At 39.2% G+C, this 20494-nt stretch overlaps 1 protein-coding gene across 2 annotated transcripts in view; it reads left to right on the plus strand.

The window, feature by feature from the left end:
• Nucleotides 1–17259, plus strand: part of Snx27 (sorting nexin 27) — a 38409-nt gene extending 21150 nt beyond the window's left edge. For both annotated transcript variants that reach the window (XM_076123178.1, XM_076123179.1), the window contains exons 2-9: nucleotides 2858–2960; nucleotides 3508–3781; nucleotides 3939–4036; nucleotides 4222–4468; nucleotides 4915–5078; nucleotides 5689–5878; nucleotides 6139–8402; nucleotides 8630–17259. In XM_076123178.1, the coding sequence (XP_075979293.1) occupies nucleotides 2858–2960; nucleotides 3508–3781; nucleotides 3939–4036; nucleotides 4222–4468; nucleotides 4915–5078; nucleotides 5689–5878; nucleotides 6139–6503 (1441 nt within the window). In that variant the 3' untranslated portion in view covers nucleotides 6504–8402; nucleotides 8630–17259. The remainder of the gene's footprint in view (nucleotides 1–2857; nucleotides 2961–3507; nucleotides 3782–3938; nucleotides 4037–4221; nucleotides 4469–4914; nucleotides 5079–5688; nucleotides 5879–6138; nucleotides 8403–8629) is intronic.
• The last annotated feature ends 3235 nt before the right edge of the window (nucleotides 17260–20494 follow it).

The raw sequence follows: 20494 nt of genomic DNA on the forward strand, positions 1-20494 counted from the left end.
GTCATGTTCGAAGTCTAGATAGGTTTCCAAACTGAAAATATGCTGAATTATGAGGCAAATAGATGTATAACCTTTCCTGGCAATTCTTCCTATATAGTACTGGGGGTCATTATTTCTAATACGTTCCCTTATTTTTACCGTATCTTTGATGTCGTAATCCTTAATATCGCATGCCTACAGATCTCGTTGCAACACTTCTGTCCACAGCTTTAGCCTTTTTTTTCTTATTCTTCATATTCAATATTTCATTCAGTTCTACCGTGACTAAATAGATACACGTTTAAAAAATATTTCATTCAGTTCTACCGTGACTAAATAGATACACGTTTAAAAAATATCCTTCTACAAACGTTATTTTATTTTATATAACTAAAACATTGATAACAATAGCATAATATTAAGCATAAAATATTACGCTTATTATTCCAAATACAATGTAACTGTTTATCTCAATAACGGAAACTATGACGAATTAATATGATGACAGTGTACTGGATTTATTTCACATTATTAGTGGCTTGAAAATCCATTCCTTAGATACTGTTATTGCCAGATTCAACCTCCTCATCTTTTTTTTATAACAAACGTTTTTCACATGACACTCAGCGATTCAACGCGCCCTGATCGCGCCCGATTAAATCGTTTTTGAGACCGGATGGTGGATAAGTGCCGCACGCAATCCAAAGAGCGATTGATGAGCTATCTATCCATGATGCAGGATAGTTTGGTATTGATCTGGTGATAAATGTTTCTTCTTCTTTGCCTTAACATCATCTGTCGTTAAGTGGGGGAGTCGCAACTTGTTCTCTTTCTCGAAGACATGCTGTTAAGGGATGTGGCTGATATTTTTACTACAAGCCATCTGCCTAACACGCTCCTTAAGAATTCAAGCAAAAATTTACCCGTTAGTCAATGCAAAAACGTTTATTTGTATGGTTGTATACTAAACAAACATCATTTTTAAATTATTCTGGACTTTGAACCCACAGACTATTAGACAGTTTAGTAAAAAATGACCTGATAAATAACCTCTAATGTACTTAGCGTGGTGATACTAAGTAAGATTAAATCAAGCTAAGAACGTTCATATAAAACAAAGTACTCCATCGTGTCTGTCTGTTTCTTAGCTAAAAACTCAAAAACTGCTGCATGCTTTTTCATATAGTTTTCATAAATAGAATGATGTTCTTGACAAAGCTGTTGTGTATCATATAATGATATAAGGATTTTATGTTGGTAAAAATTATAATTTAATGATCGAGTTCCAAATTCAAGCAGTACAATGTCTGGGTTCACCAGTCGATAGATAATATAATCGTGAGCTAACAGCATTGTTTAGTATACATTAACAGTTTACATCGCACGCCTGCCCGTAATCTGTAAACAATACCGCGATGTATGATGTAATGTGTTTACTAAAAATAACCGCAAGTGCAACAATATTATGTATTTGCTTTTTTATAAGAAATCTTAATATTTTGTTGCGTGATATTTTCTTCTATAAATAGCAAGAATCCTACTTTTTGAACACATATTATATTAGTTTCATAACAATCGCAATTATTACTAACTATCTCTCTGTTACACTTTAACGGAAAAACTACTGAACCGACATACATTTTTGATAGGTCAATACTTTATATTAGCAGGAAAAAAACATTATATGCTTCACTAGAACAATCTACCTACTTAAGTGTAACTTGGAATTTTATTTCAATAGGCTTGTATTGCAAATGGCGAATTGTAGATGTTTGTCATACACCTCTGCATGCACCTTTAGGTATAGCAGGCGTGATATTGTATGTATGTATGTATAATAGTGCCTAAAATAAATGTCTGTTATGTTAAGAGCGGAAATCGAATGTTTGCTAATACACCAATGTAGAAATGTTGCAATTATTTCGGCGATCCGTTGAACAATCCTCGGCATTGTGGAACAATCGTTCAGTTTTTGTAGAGATTTGTTAAATTATGATTTCAGGCAAATTTGCTGTTGCTATAAAACTGACCGTCTCTAATGTCAGCCAAATAAGTAATTTTTCTCAGTCTTTTAACGCGTCGCGAGCTAACGCTGTATTAATTCGCGGAAGACGATCAATATATTTATATTATTAAGATCCGCGTAGTCATAGCCCATGTATAAGCTCTGTCAAAACAGACGTTATAAAACAGTCCACTACATCTAATATTGTAAGGAATCGAAAATTCATAGCTGCCGCTCTATTTTCTTCTGTCCTGGTCTCTAAAGAAGTCGCGTGTCTCAGCTAGTAAAACCTATGTATTTATAGATTGACATTAAATATAACTTCGACCCTTTATTACACAACTCACGTGGCAATCGTACTCATTAGATATTAATTGATCTTATTAAATTACTCCTTATCAATTAACCTTTAATCATAAATATTTATGTGTTACATAAAATTGTTTGATGTTCCTTGAAGGTCTAAGCCTACGACCTACGTGTATTTATTAATAGTTTTAATAGCTAGTTTCACCTTTGGTGAAATATGACTGTTCTTTTTATACCTTTGCTGTCATTGCATCTAAAGGATAGGATAATTGACGCTTAGCCGACACACTAGCGGTTAACCGTGGGAGCGGATAGCGTGGTGACAGTTTGGTATGCAATAGTGAAGTGCGAACAATCAATAAAGCAGAACAAAACCTTTAGAATTAAAAGATCCCCACAAACAAAAAAATGCTATGTATGTTCATTTGCATTTTGTTGGGATGAGAGATTAGTCGTGTGACTCAGTGAAATAGCATAAACCTAACGATATACCTTACTTAACTATAAACTATTTCTCACTGTGTCAAGAACATTGCTATAACGTATTATTTTGTATTGTTTCAGTAACGGTGTGAACGTAGAAGGCTCGACGCACAGACAAGTGGTGGACCTCATCAAGTCGGGGGGCGACTGTCTCACACTTACTGTCATTTCTGTCACACAAAGAGTAAGTAAACACTAATAACATATCCACCATTACGTTGCTTGGATTAGAACTATCCGTTATTAAGAATTAATAGCCAAAAAATAAACTTATAGAAGAAAGCTCCGTGGCGCAGTGGTTTAGGTCGCCACGCTGATACCACTGTGTCGGGAGGTCGTGGGTTCGATTCCCACACGGGACAATTATTTGTGCGATCCACAAATAATTGTTTCGAGTCTGGTTGTGCTTTGTGTCCGTTGTTTGTATGTTTGTAAAAGTCCCCGCGACACAAGAGCAATTCTTAGTGCGGGAGTTGTCTTAAAAAATAACAAAAAAAAAAAAAAATAACAATAACAAAGATTTTAAAGTCCTAAATCCTGTCCTAAAATCTGTTCAAGTTTAAACTACACTTTTCTTGAGCTCGATTGAAATGAGTTCACGAAGATTTCTGTCCAATGATCGATAAACAACTAAGAATTTTAAGTAAACGTAGATACAGGAGAGAATAGAGATACATACATACTTCATCACTGGTATAGCATCAGACATCATCATCATTTTCTGCTTCCAGGAAGCAGAACGTCTAGAGCCATGCGACGACGGCTCAGCCCCAGTGGGCGTCATCGGCGGCGCCGCCAACTCCCGCGCGACAGTCTACCAGCGATACGACTACACCGACAAACGTTCCCTGCCCGTCTCCATACCAGACTACCGGCTAGTCATGGAGAGGAATACGGGCCGCTCGTATGTCGCCTTCAATGTACATATGGCCGGCAGACATCTTTGCAGCAGACGGTATAGGGAGTTTGCTGCACTGCATCAGCAGTTACGGAAAGAATTCTTGGGTAAGTCCTCTCCCAACTAATGTTAGGATAACTTAAAGCCGTATTTCATCAGAGAGAAGTTGATGAAAGCAAGTTTACCTAGTACTTTAAGACGACGATGCAAGGTTTCGTAATTTTTTTTTTCAAAATTATTAAATTGTTTTTCCTTTCGTTCCAGGTTTTAACTTCCCGAAGCTACCAGGCAAATGGCCGTTCACACTAAGCGAGCAACAGCTCGACGCCAGAAGAAGAGGCCTAGAACAGTATTTAGAAAAGGTAACATATAAAACAAACCCTAGCATATACTTACCTTAAAACCACTTCAGGATCGCTACTGTGTTATAACCCAGGTAACTGGATCGTGTAAAATACTGGTATCCAGCTAAATCCGGTGAGACTGGAAGCCGACTCCGACATAGTTGCAAGAAAGGCTAGGCTGATATACTTTATTCTACCTCCAGGTATGCGCAGTACGAGTGATAGCCGAATCAGACGCAGTGCAAGAGTTCCTCACAGATTCCGATGACTCCTCAAATCCAACACCAGTAGACCTGAAGGTGCTACTACCAGATAAAGAAGTGGTGACTGTCTCCGTGCTCAAGTCCACCAACGCCGATGATGTGTACAGAGCCGTTTGCGAGAAGATTGGACTGTCTAAGTCTGTGCAGAAGTACTTTTATTTGTTTGAAATTGTCGAATATAATTTCGGTGAGTTGGTTTTTATATTATTTTACATATATACTTACATCCATTCAGACATACATAATCTTAATATAAAAGACCTTTTACTCATATCAGTAGGTGGAGACCAAAGAACGCCACTTGTAACCATCCCTAAAAACTTCTTTAGTTTCCTTCACTTTAAAATGTATTTTATAAGTTTTGTATTATTATTCATACTTTGACCTGAAATATTATTTGTAGGACACACATGTATATTGCTTTGCCATTTTGCCTTAAACTTTTGTAATAAACTATTTATAACAAACAACCTTCTACCCGTGACTTTGTGCACGCGAAAATATTTCTCAGGATACAAGTTACATGTATCAAAATCTGTTCAATAGTTTCGGTATAATCGAGTAATACACATACACCTAAATGTCTAAACTTTCACACATATAATTACTAAAATATATTTCTAATTGTTCCAGAACGTAAACTGCAACCGAACGAGTGTCCGCACTCGCTCTACATACAGAACTACTCGACCGCGTCCAGCAGCTGCCTGTCCATCCGCAAGTGGCTGTTCAACCCGCGCACTGAGATGACGCTCGTCGCCGAAGACTCTACCGCCGCTGCTTTCATATTCTGGCAGGTAATATACACAACGAAATTAATTGTGGCTATTGTTAGTAGTATTATCATTCTATCTGAGTCTTGTATTGTAGAAACTTTATAAAAGGTATTTCTAATTTTGTTGCTTGTCTCATTGGTGTTGGCGGACTTGCTCTACACTTATTCGGATCGGCACTTTCGGCAATATTTATCGAACAACAAAACCGTCTCGAAGAAAATACTAGTGCTGATCGGGTTATTCATTCGGCTCAACTAATAATTTGATTTGATTCCAACCTGTATTAGCTACTGCATTAGGTTTTGACTTGTGCCGATCGGGTAGTTCCTTTGGGTCAGATCGTCACAATTCGGTTTTTATTTAGACGCGGTGATGTCGAGCGGCATTTTTCCCGAACATTCATCCACATATAACCGATATTACTGAACGGCTGGACTGATTCATGCCGAATCGAATACGTGTATCGCAAGTTTAGCGCAAATTCGAGAGTTAAAATAATACTCAGTTTTGTTAAAAATGGATGAATTTAAACTTCGATGTAAAGTTTGCACGAGATGTATTTTCATTACTAATACGTGTAATAGTAAGATTTTGTGGCGTATATAGATTAGAATGTGTTGTAATTCCGCAGGCGGTGGAGGACGTGAACCGCGGCGTGTGCGTGGCGGGCGCGCGCCTGTACCAGCTCAAGGCGCTGCAGGACGTGCGGCGCGCGCACGACTACCTGGCGCTGGCGCGCACGCTGCCCGGCTACGGCCACGTGGCCTTCCCGCCCGCCAGGACCGACTGCCGCGCCACGCCCGCCGTCGCGCTCACCGTCGGTCAGTATGCACCCCGCGACCACTCGCTCTACCCCCCATACTTGATTAGTAAAATAAGACTCACTTTCCCATATTTTTTATATTTTTCTATGTCGCTCCGTTACAGTTTTAACTTAGCGTAATAAAGCGCTTTTACACCTCTTAAAGATGAAAATATATTCCTGTTTCTACTTTTTATAAGATGCCTCTTTTCAATTACGGAAGCAGTATTGTACTTACTTCTTATAGGAAACTAAATTTTTGTTCGTCGCCTCCCGCAGGTTGGTCGGGCCTCAAGCTGTCATCATGGTGCGAGTCGGAGGGAGCAGTGTCACCGTCGGGCGGCTGCGTGGAGCTGGGCTGGCGCGGCGTGGTGGCGTGGCGCGGGGACGACGACGCCGCCGCGCTGCGCCTCACCTACACGCGCCACGACCAGCTCACCAGGAACCTCGCGCTCTTCACTCCTTATGTAAGTTGTGCGGGAGCGAGTGAGACCACTGTCTGTCACCGTCGGGCGGCTGCGTGGAGCTGGGCTGGCGCGGCGTGGTGGCGTGGCGCGGGGACGACGACGCCGCCGCGCTGCGCCTCACCTACACGCGCCACGACCAGCTCACCAGGAACCTCGCGCTCTTCACTCCTTATGTAAGTTGTGCGGGAGCGAGTGAGACCACTGTCTGTCACCGTCGGGCGGCTGCGTGGAGCTGGGCTGGCGCGGCGTGGTGGCGTGGCGCGGGGACGACGACGCCGCCGCGCTGCGCCTCACCTACACGCGCCACGACCAGCTCACCAGGAACCTCGCGCTCTTCACTCCTTATGTAAGTTGTGCGGGAGCGAGTGAGACCACTGTCTGTCACCGTCGGGCGGCTGCGTGGAGCTGGGCTGGCGCGGCGTGGTGGCGTGGCGCGGGGACGACGACGCCGCCGCGCTGCGCCTCACCTACACGCGCCACGACCAGCTCACCAGGAACCTCGCGCTCTTCACTCCTTATGTAAGTTGTGCGGGAGCGAGTGAGACCACTGTCTGTCACCGTCGGGCGGCTGCGTGGAGCTGGGCTGGCGCGGCGTGGTGGCGTGGCGCGGGGACGACGACGCCGCCGCGCTGCGCCTCACCTACACGCGCCACGACCAGCTCACCAGGAACCTCGCGCTCTTCACTCCTTATGTAAGTTGTGCGGGAGCGAGTGAGACCACTGTCTGTCACCGTCGGGCGGCTGCGTGGAGCTGGGCTGGCGCGGCGTGGTGGCGTGGCGCGGGGACGACGACGCCGCCGCGCTGCGCCTCACCTACACGCGCCACGACCAGCTCACCAGGAACCTCGCGCTCTTCACTCCTTATGTAAGTTGTGCGGGAGCGAGTGAGACCACTGTCTGTCACCGTCGGGCGGCTGCGTGGAGCTGGGCTGGCGCGGCGTGGTGGCGTGGCGCGGGGACGACGACGCCGCCGCGCTGCGCCTCACCTACACGCGCCACGACCAGCTCACCAGGAACCTCGCGCTCTTCACTCCTTATGTAAGTTGTGCGGGAGCGAGTGAGACCACTGTCTGTCACCGTCGGGCGGCTGCGTGGAGCTGGGCTGGCGCGGCGTGGTGGCGTGGCGCGGGGACGACGACGCCGCCGCGCTGCGCCTCACCTACACGCGCCACGACCAGCTCACCAGGAACCTCGCGCTCTTCACTCCTTATGTAAGTTGTGCGGGAGCGAGTGAGACCACTGTCTGTCACCGTCGGGCGGCTGCGTGGAGCTGGGCTGGCGCGGCGTGGTGGCGTGGCGCGGGGACGACGACGCCGCCGCGCTGCGCCTCACCTACACGCGCCACGACCAGCTCACCAGGAACCTCGCGCTCTTCACTCCTTATGTAAGTTGTGCGGGAGCGAGTGAGACCACTGTCTGTCACCGTCGGGCGGCTGCGTGGAGCTGGGCTGGCGCGGCGTGGTGGCGTGGCGCGGGGACGACGACGCCGCCGCGCTGCGCCTCACCTACACGCGCCACGACCAGCTCACCAGGAACCTCGCGCTCTTCACTCCTTATGTAAGTTGTGCGGGAGCGAGTGAGACCACTGTCTGTCACCGTCGGGCGGCTGCGTGGAGCTGGGCTGGCGCGGCGTGGTGGCGTGGCGCGGGGACGACGACGCCGCCGCGCTGCGCCTCACCTACACGCGCCACGACCAGCTCACCAGGAACCTCGCGCTCTTCACTCCTTATGTAAGTTGTGCGGGAGCGAGTGAGACCACTGTCTGTCACCGTCGGGCGGCTGCGTGGAGCTGGGCTGGCGCGGCGTGGTGGCGTGGCGCGGGGACGACGACGCCGCCGCGCTGCGCCTCACCTACACGCGCCACGACCAGCTCACCAGGAACCTCGCGCTCTTCACTCCTTATGTAAGTTGTGCGGGAGCGAGTGAGACCACTGTCTGTCACCGTCGGGCGGCTGCGTGGAGCTGGGCTGGCGCGGCGTGGTGGCGTGGCGCGGGGACGACGACGCCGCCGCGCTGCGCCTCACCTACACGCGCCACGACCAGCTCACCAGGAACCTCGCGCTCTTCACTCCTTATGTAAGTTGTGCGGGAGCGAGTGAGACCACTGTCTGTCACCGTCGGGCGGCTGCGTGGAGCTGGGCTGGCGCGGCGTGGTGGTGTGGCGCGAGCGAGACAACTATATGTCACCTGCGGACCCGGAAACCACCAATATAATGGTGAAACCTAAAGATCACGATCTATCTTGAGAAAACTTGAGATTTAAAAAAAATACGTTTTCGTAACAATGTTCTTTCTTATTTCAGTATCAATTCCTCTGCAACTGCATGGACAGAATAGGTGAAGAAGCCAACTGGGTGGATACCGGCGAATAAGTGACGTCACACCGCCACACAACCACATAGGAGCATAGCAAGTAAGCCACGGAAACGGTATTACGTCACACTCAGCGCCCAACACAGTAGAAAATTTATTTTTACCACTGGCAACACTAAATACAGTGTTGCCAACAAAAATAGAATTCCTACCAAAATGGCCGCGCGAGTATTAGTTATTAATGTTAAAGATTAATTATTTAACGTAAATCTTTTAATCATTATTATTACTATACTTCATATACGACGTTTTTCTTACATTATACTTAAAAAAATGTATGGAAAATGTATGCATAGTTTCATTCGGTATAATAATAAAATTATAGGAAAGGGCTAGGTGATCCACTCTTCCGATTTGGATGCAATATCAATGAGTAACTTTAGTATATAATTAAATATGAACTAAGCAATGCTTATAAAGAATTATTTGTAGTGTAATGTGAATGTAGTTAATAATTTTATTTAAGAACTTGAGAGTTTTATGGTTATAGCAACTGGTGGAAAAACTGTTTTATAGATTGTCATGAAGAAATATTCTTGTTTTCGAATACTGCCATCAGAACGGCATTTTAAAATATTTAATATTAGCATTTTCTAATTGTGTTCTTAATTTTGTGATTTGTCGCCCAACCCGGTGATTTGCACATACACAAAATATACTATGTACTAATTGCCTATATTAATATGGTATAACCGTTTAGATGGTGTTAAACAAATATTTGCGACCATTTTCAGTGTTCTATCAAAGATTATAATTAGCAATCTTAGATTATTACGTCAAACTAATCTGTCGTTGACTGTTTGATTGGTATAATAGAGATTCATAAATGGTTGCAATCCAAAAAAGTATAAATGGTAAATGGAAGATAGATAGAGTATTTAAAACAGCTGTTTATCAAATATGTTCAGTAGTTCAGAAGATTATATACAAACGAATAAGAATTTCTTATAGTCGTCTATAAAACAGTTATTTTACCAGTTTTCTAAAACTGTATTCTCTCAATTCTTTGAATATCGACTGTCAAAACCCTCTAGGTCTCTTAAACATTAACTGTTTTACTAATAAATTTCGTGTAAGCAGTAATTAGATCTACAGTGATTTGTCATTTCATAACTTTTCAATTTTCAAATTGGTAGTGTACGAGAATGAACGCGAACACGCTTTTTATCTTAAATGTCTGAAATTTCGGCGCAAGTTACACTGGCCGTGGTCGCAAGCTGACGTGGTCTGCGACCACGGTAACACACCAAATTAAAATGTGTGTTTTGACACTTTCAATCTGTTTTAAAACTGTATATGAATGAAAAAGACCCAGTCTTACCGAAGGGTATCGTGTTATATCCCACGTAACTGGATTGTGGAGGTCCGATAGGCAGTCGCCCCATGTATAATACTGGTATTCAGCTGCATCCGGTGAGACTGGAAGCCGACTCTAACATAGATTGAAAGAAAGAAAGCTGATATATTATATGAATGAAAAAGACAAAACTCTATAACGAATCATAGCTTACACGATGTTTATTAGTAAAACGGTAATGTTCTATGTACTTACAATGTTAGTAGGGATTATTTTAGATCTGTTATTCTAGTGCGATGAATACTTAGAAAAAAAACATCTTATAGGAAAATTGTATGAATTGTTTAATTGAAAGTTTTCGCGTAACGGTTTAATGTGTATTATGTGGGAATTAATGCGATTATTATGAGTGTTATTTAAGATGTTAATAGTTTAATCGATTCTTGAATAAACTATAAATATTCGGTGCACGGTCGATTGATAAATAATCGATTATCGATTGGTGATCTATATTAGTAATCGGTGATTAATCGGTTTGTTTAGTAACACTCGTAAGTGAACTCGACGTTTCGGCTTTATCCAGCCATAGTCTCAAGCTGACTAGTCAAAATTATTTTTTATTCGGATTAATTCCCATATAGATATTTATATTATACCACTATGAATTTATTATTAAAATTATTATTTATCCCTTCTGTAATATATTCTTATTATTATAGCAGCTATAAGCGTAACACGATTTTATTTAGTTTATAATAACACTATATTTTGTATTCTTAATGTAGCGTGGATGTAGCTCTGTGAATCTTGCGCATTTAAAGTGATAAATATAATATTACAAATTAAATATAACTTCATTAAAGTAGTTCGTAAAAACTTATTACCTAAAATCCTTGGATTGTTCCGTGTTTTTAAAATATAGATGGCGTTGTCACAGTTGTCAGTTTTCGGCGATAGATGGCGTTATTATCATTCTTATGAATTATTTGTCTGGATGATTCTGTTGTTATAAATGAGTTCTCTTTTTCGAATTCTATGAGTAGAAGTGGGACATAATATTTTTAAACTACTTTCATAGCTAATCGTCTAGTTTAAGTACTAATTACGGATTAGCCGATGAAATGAAAACAAATGTTTTAAAAACACCTATCAAATATCTACTTGTTAAGCTATCCGGTACTTATCTAGAGGTTTTATCTCTGCTATAATGTCCTGTTTTTAGTATAACAAGAAAAAGGTTTTTAATAATTGTAATTCACAACAGAATCGACTATTTCATTACATTTTTCCCAAAAACAGTTCTAAGAATTTTATATAAATATTTTTTACATACAAAACACTTAATAAGAATATCATTAAATAATATTATATAAGCAAAATCAATTATATAAATATTATTATGTAAAATTATAGTCGATAGAGACGAACAGAATGATAGAAACGAAACTAAACTGGAACGATTGAAATTCGACCTTATGCGGTTAAAGATTAGAGTGCAATTGGTATAGCAAACATTTCCGTTATATTTCAATTCATTTGCTTGGTCCGACTGCCAGGTCGAGCAGAATTCTTATTGGTGTTTTCTTATTTATATTAGAATGTTCCTCAATAGTTGCCCAGAATGTGGTCAAGTGCCCGGTATATGGCAGTAGACTGGCCTCTTATTTCTTGGGTCTAACATTGTGAATAGCAAAACGTGGTTATATTTCATACACCTCTGCCTACACCTTTGGGTATAACAAGCGTGTATATGTGTAAAAGTAGGAGTTGATTTATTCATGAAATATGTAACTTATAGTAATTTAATCGGAGTTCAAATTATTGCCATATTAAATTTTAAGGCATCGATCGTTGACTTTTAAGCAAATGTGAAATGATTGAAGTGTTTTCAACTTCACGCTTGTTATATTTTCAGGTACAGATAGAAGTGTATGAAACACACATATCTGCTATATTTATATCAGGCACACTACCAGATTACGCTATTATTCAGAACATCCCAAAAATAATTGAAAAATACAATCATTTTTTCGTGGAATCTCGTGGGAATCGAACCTGAGATTTCGTGGTTAGCACTCATTATAGCGACCACAAAAGTGGTTGAAATAATCATACCAAAACAAGTTATGCCTATTGCTACTGTATGTGTATAATAATAAAGCCGAATTTTCATTAAAAAAAAACAGTTTCTTTTCGTCACTCTATTCGTCTCCTTCGACATTATGTGTTAGATATTTCGAATAACCGCCTTTAAAATATTATCATTTTTAGAGTTTATTTATACGAGTGGTATGTGTATTGTAATGTAATTATGTTATATATTAAATATTAAATACATATGTATCGTGGATTCATGGCCGTAATACATTTTTATATTGACTTAATAATTTGTTGTTATTTAAATTAGATTGTAGTGAAAAGTCGTCGGAACAAATACAGCTTGATGACAGACAGACAGATGGACAGCGAAGTCTCAGTTATAGGGTCCTATTTTGACTTTTTAGGTACGGAACCCTCAGAACTACCAGACCATAGACGAGCCATAAAGGCCATCTAGTAAAACATTAAACTTGATCGTGCCGTGTTACTCTATCCAATTGCAAATGCAATGAGAGCAAAAGAGATAGAAAATCATTAACAAAAACGAACGACTTTCCACTACAATCTATAAATTAAAAACGTAAACAGCTTTTGAAAAAAGAACTTAGCTTTTGTCAGTTGAACAGGGGCCGTATCAAGAGAATCGTAAGAAAAGGACATCGCTATACAGTCTGTATAGCTCTGTCCCTTTCCCACGATAGAATTTGAATCGCTATGGCTCCTGTATTTGTTTCGTGTTTGTTGCAATGTGCTAATTTTGAATAGTTTAATCGCGTACATATCTATTATATTGTAACCTTTTATCTCTTATATTAAATTAGATTTTATATAATCGTTTTTTATATAAATATTGTTTGATGGCAGCGTATTTTAAAACTGGTTAATGATGTGTGACTGTGTAAAGCACTATAGCATTGTATCAATTTATGTGAATGTGAGAAAGGAATTTAATCAAAATCAAATAATTTATTCATTTAGGTCAAGCGCTGACACTTATGATAGTCAATGATACATAGAGTGAGTTTACCGCCAGTTCGGAAGGTAGGGCCAATGAGAAGAGCTGGCAAGAAACTCCTGGCCAAAAATTACCTAATTGACATAGCACCAGCAGTATTTCCGAGATATTTTCTTTACTTTGAGATGCTCTTTATTAATGGTTTCATATTGGTCAGATAGTATATTGAGTTTTTGAGTGATGTTAACTCAGCCACATCACTTCAGCTGTGCAGTGTCTTAGAACATTGCGTATACACGTACATGAGACCGACGTGCGCCATCGGCATCAGCGTACGACAAAATGAAGATTGACTCAACTACATAAGTTCCATATTCCTGTGTACATTTTCGCTTTACATAGTCACGTGTCATTGACCAGTACAATTTGCTTAGAAAGCGCAGTATTAATTTGTATATCGTGTTGGTTTATTGTTGGTGCCATAATGACGTTAATACAATATGTTTTGAGAGTTTTCCGCTGTTAGGTATAACAATGTTATAGGTGGGAAATTCTGGGATTAGTGGTGCAGTTATCCCGGCCAAAACCAAGCGTGTATGTGATAAAACTGTACATATGTCGGTACGATGAAGTTTATATCTGCCGGTTATATGCATACAAGGTTAAAATTATCATGCGAAACCTAACGTGTATGGCCGGTTTTACTCTTACCCTTCGTATTCATAAAAATATATGAAGTTATGAAAGGCTTATAAAGTGTTTTGTTTCTTTCACTCCTTAGCGAAATTAAAAAGAGGAAACATATTATAGTAGTGTTTTAACTAAAATAGGTTTATAGTGTGTTTATGAATAAGAGGGTTAGTGTTTCGGATTACTAAAATCTATCATATTTCCTTAAAAGATGATGAGGAAACGTAAGCGAGCTAGCGTTATATCCTTTAACGTTGGTCCATACTATTACAGATTTTGTCTGAATTAGATTAATAAATTATACCTAACAGCTTAACTCTTAGTAGTAAAATTCTAAAAGCGTTGATGCACTATTGAAAGGCTTGAGTTGCACTTTGTTTGAAAGCTCGTGACCATACAAATTCAACTGTAACTACATACTTCAAAATATCTATTATAGTCAAAGTCAAATATTCTTTATTTCATTAACTTTAACAAGTATTTGAAATCGTCAAAATATTTTTTATCTACCACCGTTTCGGAAAAGCTGTTGCTCGTGAGAAGAAACGGCAAGAAACTCACGGCTTGCTCTTTTTAAATGTCAATATTTCCAAATTAATTTCATATATGGAATTCTGTCAATGGCTTTCATACATCTAGCAGCCAGGTTATCTGATAGTTATTGGTCTGGGAGACTAGCTCTTAAAATTGTATGGTTACGGCTTAAAGGAGTGTCAACTTTGTTCGTGGTTTTGTTGGTACGAGTTTTTATCTTGTAACGTAAATGTTTATAGGAAAATTTTATATGTGGTGTCGTGGCGTGGAGAAATGTTGCAAATATTTGAATATAATTTAACAGCAGTATATTCTGAGAGCGAAGATGAGAATGAAATATCACTCTTCGTACACAAGGCGTATTCCTAATGGATTTTTATGGCGGTATTCGCTTGAAAACTAAAATAGTTGAGTATCGAAGATTTGCCTCGTATACAAAATGCCACATTTCTAGAAATTATGGCAACACAAGTTTCATAGTCAGTTACGATCGGTTGAAATGTCCTGTCTCTTTCGCTCTCATGATTAGTAAATGTGCTATCTCTCTCACACCACGGCACTACTCAGTTGTAATGTGTTAGCGTAGTAAGCTTCTCATGACAAAACGTTGGTTATATGACAAGTACTTACTTCATAGTCGGGTGTTATTCGGTTCTTATTCGGTGGTTAGTTAATTACTCGAGGTAGAAGTTACATAAGTAAACATCCTTGTATATCAGGAATGGAAGGAAAAGCTGATCTAGAAATGATCTGTGGGTTAAGCAACCTTTTGGTGCGGAAATTTCATTGATACTTGGCCGCTCAGTGGTATTTGAGATAAGGGTCTCCGTGCTTCGGAGACCAAAGTCGGTCTCGGTTTTTGTCAACTTTAGTAAGACCATGTCAAAGGCCTGCACTTAAAGGTATCACTTTCTCTTTTAAGAAGACCCTTGCCCGACAGTGGAAGACTAAAAGGGTAAATAACAACTTATAGAGACGATCTTCATGGCAAAGTGGTTAAGGTATTCACCATGTCACCGGTCGTATGATCAATTTCCACGCAGAACTAAAATATTCGTACAATTTGGTAAAGTTTCCGTGACTAAATTAAGATTCTTAGTGCGGGAGTTGTTTTATATAAGTAATGTAACTTCTACCTCTTGTCAAATAAATCAGGTTACGGTCACACAGTGCAATATGTGCTAACAATGAAAGTTATTATGTTTATAGTCGGAACACATATGTTTTGTAAAGGTGCCATTGCACGACTGATACGACTTGTTAAGAAAATTATTATGCCTGTAGTTATTGTTTTAACTGTTTTGGATATCAACGTATTGGTTATAAACTATGCTGCAAAGAACAATCTGTGGAAGATTAAAATAAAAGTCTTTTCTTCTCATTATATGGCTATTTTAAGAAGGATAATATAATAATACGTCTTATGCGTGCACGTAATGTATACGTAAGTTAAACGTATACGAACACGTCTACGCAAAGCGAGGTTTATTATTTTTAGAATTATAAATAATGAAAAAAAGGACCGAGAGTTTGTTAAAAACTTAAAAAGATGAATAGGTAGACCCCCGTGGCGCAGTGGTTTAGGTCGCCACGCCAATACTATTGCGTCGGGAGGTCGTGGGTTCGATCTCCATACGGAGCAATTATTTAAGCGATCGTGCTTTGTGTCCGTTGTTTGTATGTTTGTTAGAGTCCCCGCGATATTTTATAAAAAAAGGGTTATTTTTAGTTATTGTTTATCAAAACGTTGATTTCCAAAATAGTTATTTGCTTCGTTGGCTAAAGTTTGCTGTTTGCATATTTTATAAACGATGTAGCATATCAAATATCCTAAATCGTTATCATGTTTCAGTTGACATGTAATTATAATAATACTTATACAATATTTTAACATAATTTTTATAATTTAGAATATTTGTTTTAATTTAATTAATATATTTATTTTTTGTATTGATTCGGCCGGAATATAATAATAGGAAGAATTTTTTGATGTTAGAACTGACAGTTGATTTTTAAACATTTAATTTAAATAGATTTTACAAAAGGACGATTATATTATGTTATCGTTATGTGAGATACGCCCTTTTCGATATTTGTTAATATATGAATGCAAATACACTTATACGTGCATATTCGTTTGACGTCATTACACGTACGTATAAGCCTGTTCACGCCAGCAATTACAGACCCAGTATATACAAATTATAATAATTTTGTTCATTGTAACTTAGTACTTATCTATTTAAATTAAAAGCCTTATAAATCAACTATCAGTTTATACATCATAAATTAAATCATTCATAATCACTATTTCTAAGTAATCAAAGGTCTAATTCAACAAAAATCTTTTAATAAATATAAATGAATAAAATAATCGTTAGCACTACCAGTGTACTCGACAAATAGTGTTATTTATAAGTAAGAGTAAAATCTCATTTTTATTAAGTAATATCTTTGTATGATACATTCCAAGTAGTATAGATGTCACTACACATTGTGTCCGAATCTTTAGCGATTGTTGGGCAACTTTTTAGTTGCAGGCAACTTTTAATTGCATATTTCTTTCTATATAAATCCTTTAAGGGCGTATAATTCAATCAAATCTGCACGTGGTATGCGTGGTTTTTGTTTGGCCTTTAATTAAACCCGCAATTGACAAGCGTGGTGGACTTAAGGCCTGACCAAGCCATTATTCCGAGAAGAGGCCCTTTCCCAGCAGTGGGACTTTAAATTTTATGCAATAAAAACAGTATAAATTAAAGAAGTGATATTTTAAGTAAATAGTTTAACAGATGGTTCTCTTTTTTGTTGCCCAACTGTGGGGCAACAGGAAACAAATAGTTGCCAGCGACATGCTATAAAGTTGCCCAACGTGTTTACTTATAAATGTATGTAATTATCGTACGTATGCTGTTCACAGTTGTTTGTGTGATAAATCAATCAGTATGTATAGATTTCGCTTAAATAAATAAAATTGTATTCAATCTATGTACTTTGTTTATTTACTCCCTAATTTGTATTTATATTTTTCGGAAGGCACGTTAAATTGTGAGTCAAGCCTGATATTTTCGAAGATAGAAAGTAGTCAGAAGCTATAAAATCTGACAACTAGTTTTACCGAGCGGTATCGTGTTATAACAGAGGTAAGGATTGTGTAAGTCTGATAGGCAGTCGCATCTGGTTAGACTGCAAGCCGACACTAACATAGTTGGAAGAAAGACTAAGATGGCGCTATTTATAATTTAGTTTTTGTATTTTAACTTGTGAGTAGTTCATCTAGCCAGTGCATTAAGGTAGAAGGTTCGTATGATAAAATGAAATTTGTGTTGCTAATAGTACTTAGTAGGAGTTTGGTAACGTGCTTGGTACATGGAAATAGGTTCGTGGCTATTACAAACTAACATTTTTACTGACTAAACGTGGATGTAAAGGTGCAGGTAAAAGACCTGCACCTTAGGGTTCTAACGTTATATGATCTATGTATCTAAATACACTGCTCTTAACTATGTTCTCTTTTCGATAACACATACCAACAAAAAGAAGCAATAAAAAAACCACTCCGTAATAAGCCTAAAGCCATCAAAATGTGTTCATCCAAAGTGTTACATCCCAGTCAATTGAAACGCAAGATGATAGCTCCAAATTGTGCCATTACCACAAGTAGGTAAGCAGATAATAACGTGTGAACAAGCATCCTAAAACGTTGGCCGGATCATAGTAAACATAGGATTAGGAGATAACTAGCTCGTGTAGATTTGCGTGTGACGTGGGCTGTAGGTACGTACGTATATTGTGTCATGGTGTTCAGAGTCTTATATTATAAGTAGATCGTTTGTATTTGAGGCATTTTTGCTTCTTTTGATGAATTTTATTAAACTTATTACTAGACCGCGTTTGGGTGTAATCTAAACCAATTATACATTAAAACTTAAATTTACTCTATCTATTGATTAAAATTAAATGAGAATTCATTCAGCAGTTTTGAGTTTATCCCATATAAACAGACGCGGTGAGGACTTTATAACATAGTTATGTAGTGATTAAAATATGGCTTGAAAAAACAGACTTTTTGCTATATTTCAATTAGTTTTTTATTATGTTGTAAACGACAACTTACTTTCATAATAAATAGAAAACCACCAGGGCTATCAAACCAAAATAGATATGGCTAAAAGACTTAGTAATAAAGTAGTATCAAAATTCCATCTGATGAGCTATCTGAAACTTATCCAGAACCGGGCCTGAACGTTGCAACTATGATAACACGATTATATTCAAAAGTCAATGTTATATTAACCTACAGACATTGTTCGTTTTTAGCACTTTGACAGAAAGGTCTTCGATCTTTTGTTACCCTGCAGTCAATTAGCGTGTAGCATCTAACACGACAAAACTTTGTACCGAGTGAATCCGAGTATGTAACCGTGTCTGTTCTGTAGGCAGGTATTTAATCGTGGCTTGCACGTGATTTGCAGGCGGGACGTCTTATAGCACCGGCAGTTTCAATCCTCAAGCGAATTTCAATATTATTCTTAGACGGTTTTTTGCTTGGCTGGGTTTTCAATTCACGACTTCTTCATTGGTGAAATACACTAGAAAGATTCGCACGTAATTATAGATACTGTACTGATTTCTGGAGTCAAGACCAAGTTTCATAATTAGGGCGGGAGGTGGCTTTGAAGAAATGTTTTAAAGGGTTCAGGTGAAATAGTTTTTCATAGTCTAACAGCTTAGAAGAAAGCCTTATTCAAGATACGTAGGAACAGAGGTAGGTAAATATAATATAGAATTTACTACGCCACGCCAAGCTCCGGCACGCCAAGGCTCACTTCTCTACTAAGTTTCCATCAACAAAAAAATACGTATTACGCCCCTTAAGAAATTAAAATACTTATAGGTAAGTTCCTTTCTCCCGCATAGTTACAGTTAACACCTTCACAAAAAGCAGTAGTTAACAAAGTTAGATAATTTAGTGAAATATTAGCGCACACCTAATGACTGTGCAAACAGTCACGTGAGTCCGCGCTAAGTACTCCGTCACGACGAGCCTTCGCTAATTGACTATCATAATTTATGATGAGGCTACTGTCTAATAATATGCACTGACTCTGTCAGTCAGGTTTCTTACTACCAAGTGTCGTTCTTTGGTCTTTGCTTACCCCTACGTGAAAAGGCGTGATTTGATGTATGTATGAATGTATGATTCTATCAATATTGTGGCTATTAATAATTAATTAGAATGATTAAGTTCTCTGTTTAATAGATTTGATTGAACACTGACATTGTTTCGTAATATCAAATCATCGATCGTATTGCTGCCATGACAATCAAGAACCTCCTTCAGAAAAAGGAATGTAGGTACTTGGAGCTGCGAATAAAAAATAGGAAATCCCAATAGCAGTTTTCTTGCTCTACGTATTGATCTTGAACCCGATAGATCCTGATCGACAGTCGCACGCACTACTTACACCATACAGAAGCAGGGTCTTCTATTCTGCAAATAAATAATGAAATGTTTGCTCAGAAAACAGGTTAGTCTACAGATAACTTGTAATTTTTGCCCATCGACATTAAAAAAGAGCGTCTAATTGCACGTTTTACTAAAATGTAAGTAATAGGTACCAAAGTACCTACTCGACTAAACTTGGGTATTGTCTAAAAACATACAAGAACAACGTAACGTAATGTAAGTAATTCATATTCCTAAAAAGATGATAAGCCAAACATTGCATTGTTGATTAAAGATCGGGTCAGAAACGAACTCATCTCAAAGTTTTCGAGCTGTCTCTATGAAATCTATGGGAAATTTATTCTCTCATACAGACTTAAGTATTGTTAGTGAATACTGGTGTACACCTATGAGTCAAAGAGCTGAGACGTCCATGCCCTACATAGAGTCTGGAGGATACATTACCTACAATAAGATCCGGCGCCGTGCTAACTGCGGTGCAACTAAACACTACGGTAAGTGCTTGATTTACGAGTAGCTATGTATTTACTTTTTGAACTAGGAACTGCGATTATTCTAGGAATGTGCAGGATTAGTGCAAGGATTTTCATATTACCTTATGGTTAGTGGTCAACCTATTGTCAATGTTGTTGTTGGAAGGCTTTTTGTTCTTTGAATTGATACCGGGACTGACGTTTTACGTGCTCTCCAAAGCACGCAGACGCTAAGAACGAATGCTAAACTAAACGGTTTCCTGTCTATAAAATGAC

The sequence above is a fragment of the Anticarsia gemmatalis genome, chromosome 15 (genome assembly GCF_050436995.1).
Source record: "Anticarsia gemmatalis isolate Benzon Research Colony breed Stoneville strain chromosome 15, ilAntGemm2 primary, whole genome shotgun sequence".
NCBI classification, from domain to species: domain Eukaryota; kingdom Metazoa; phylum Arthropoda; class Insecta; order Lepidoptera; family Erebidae; genus Anticarsia; species Anticarsia gemmatalis.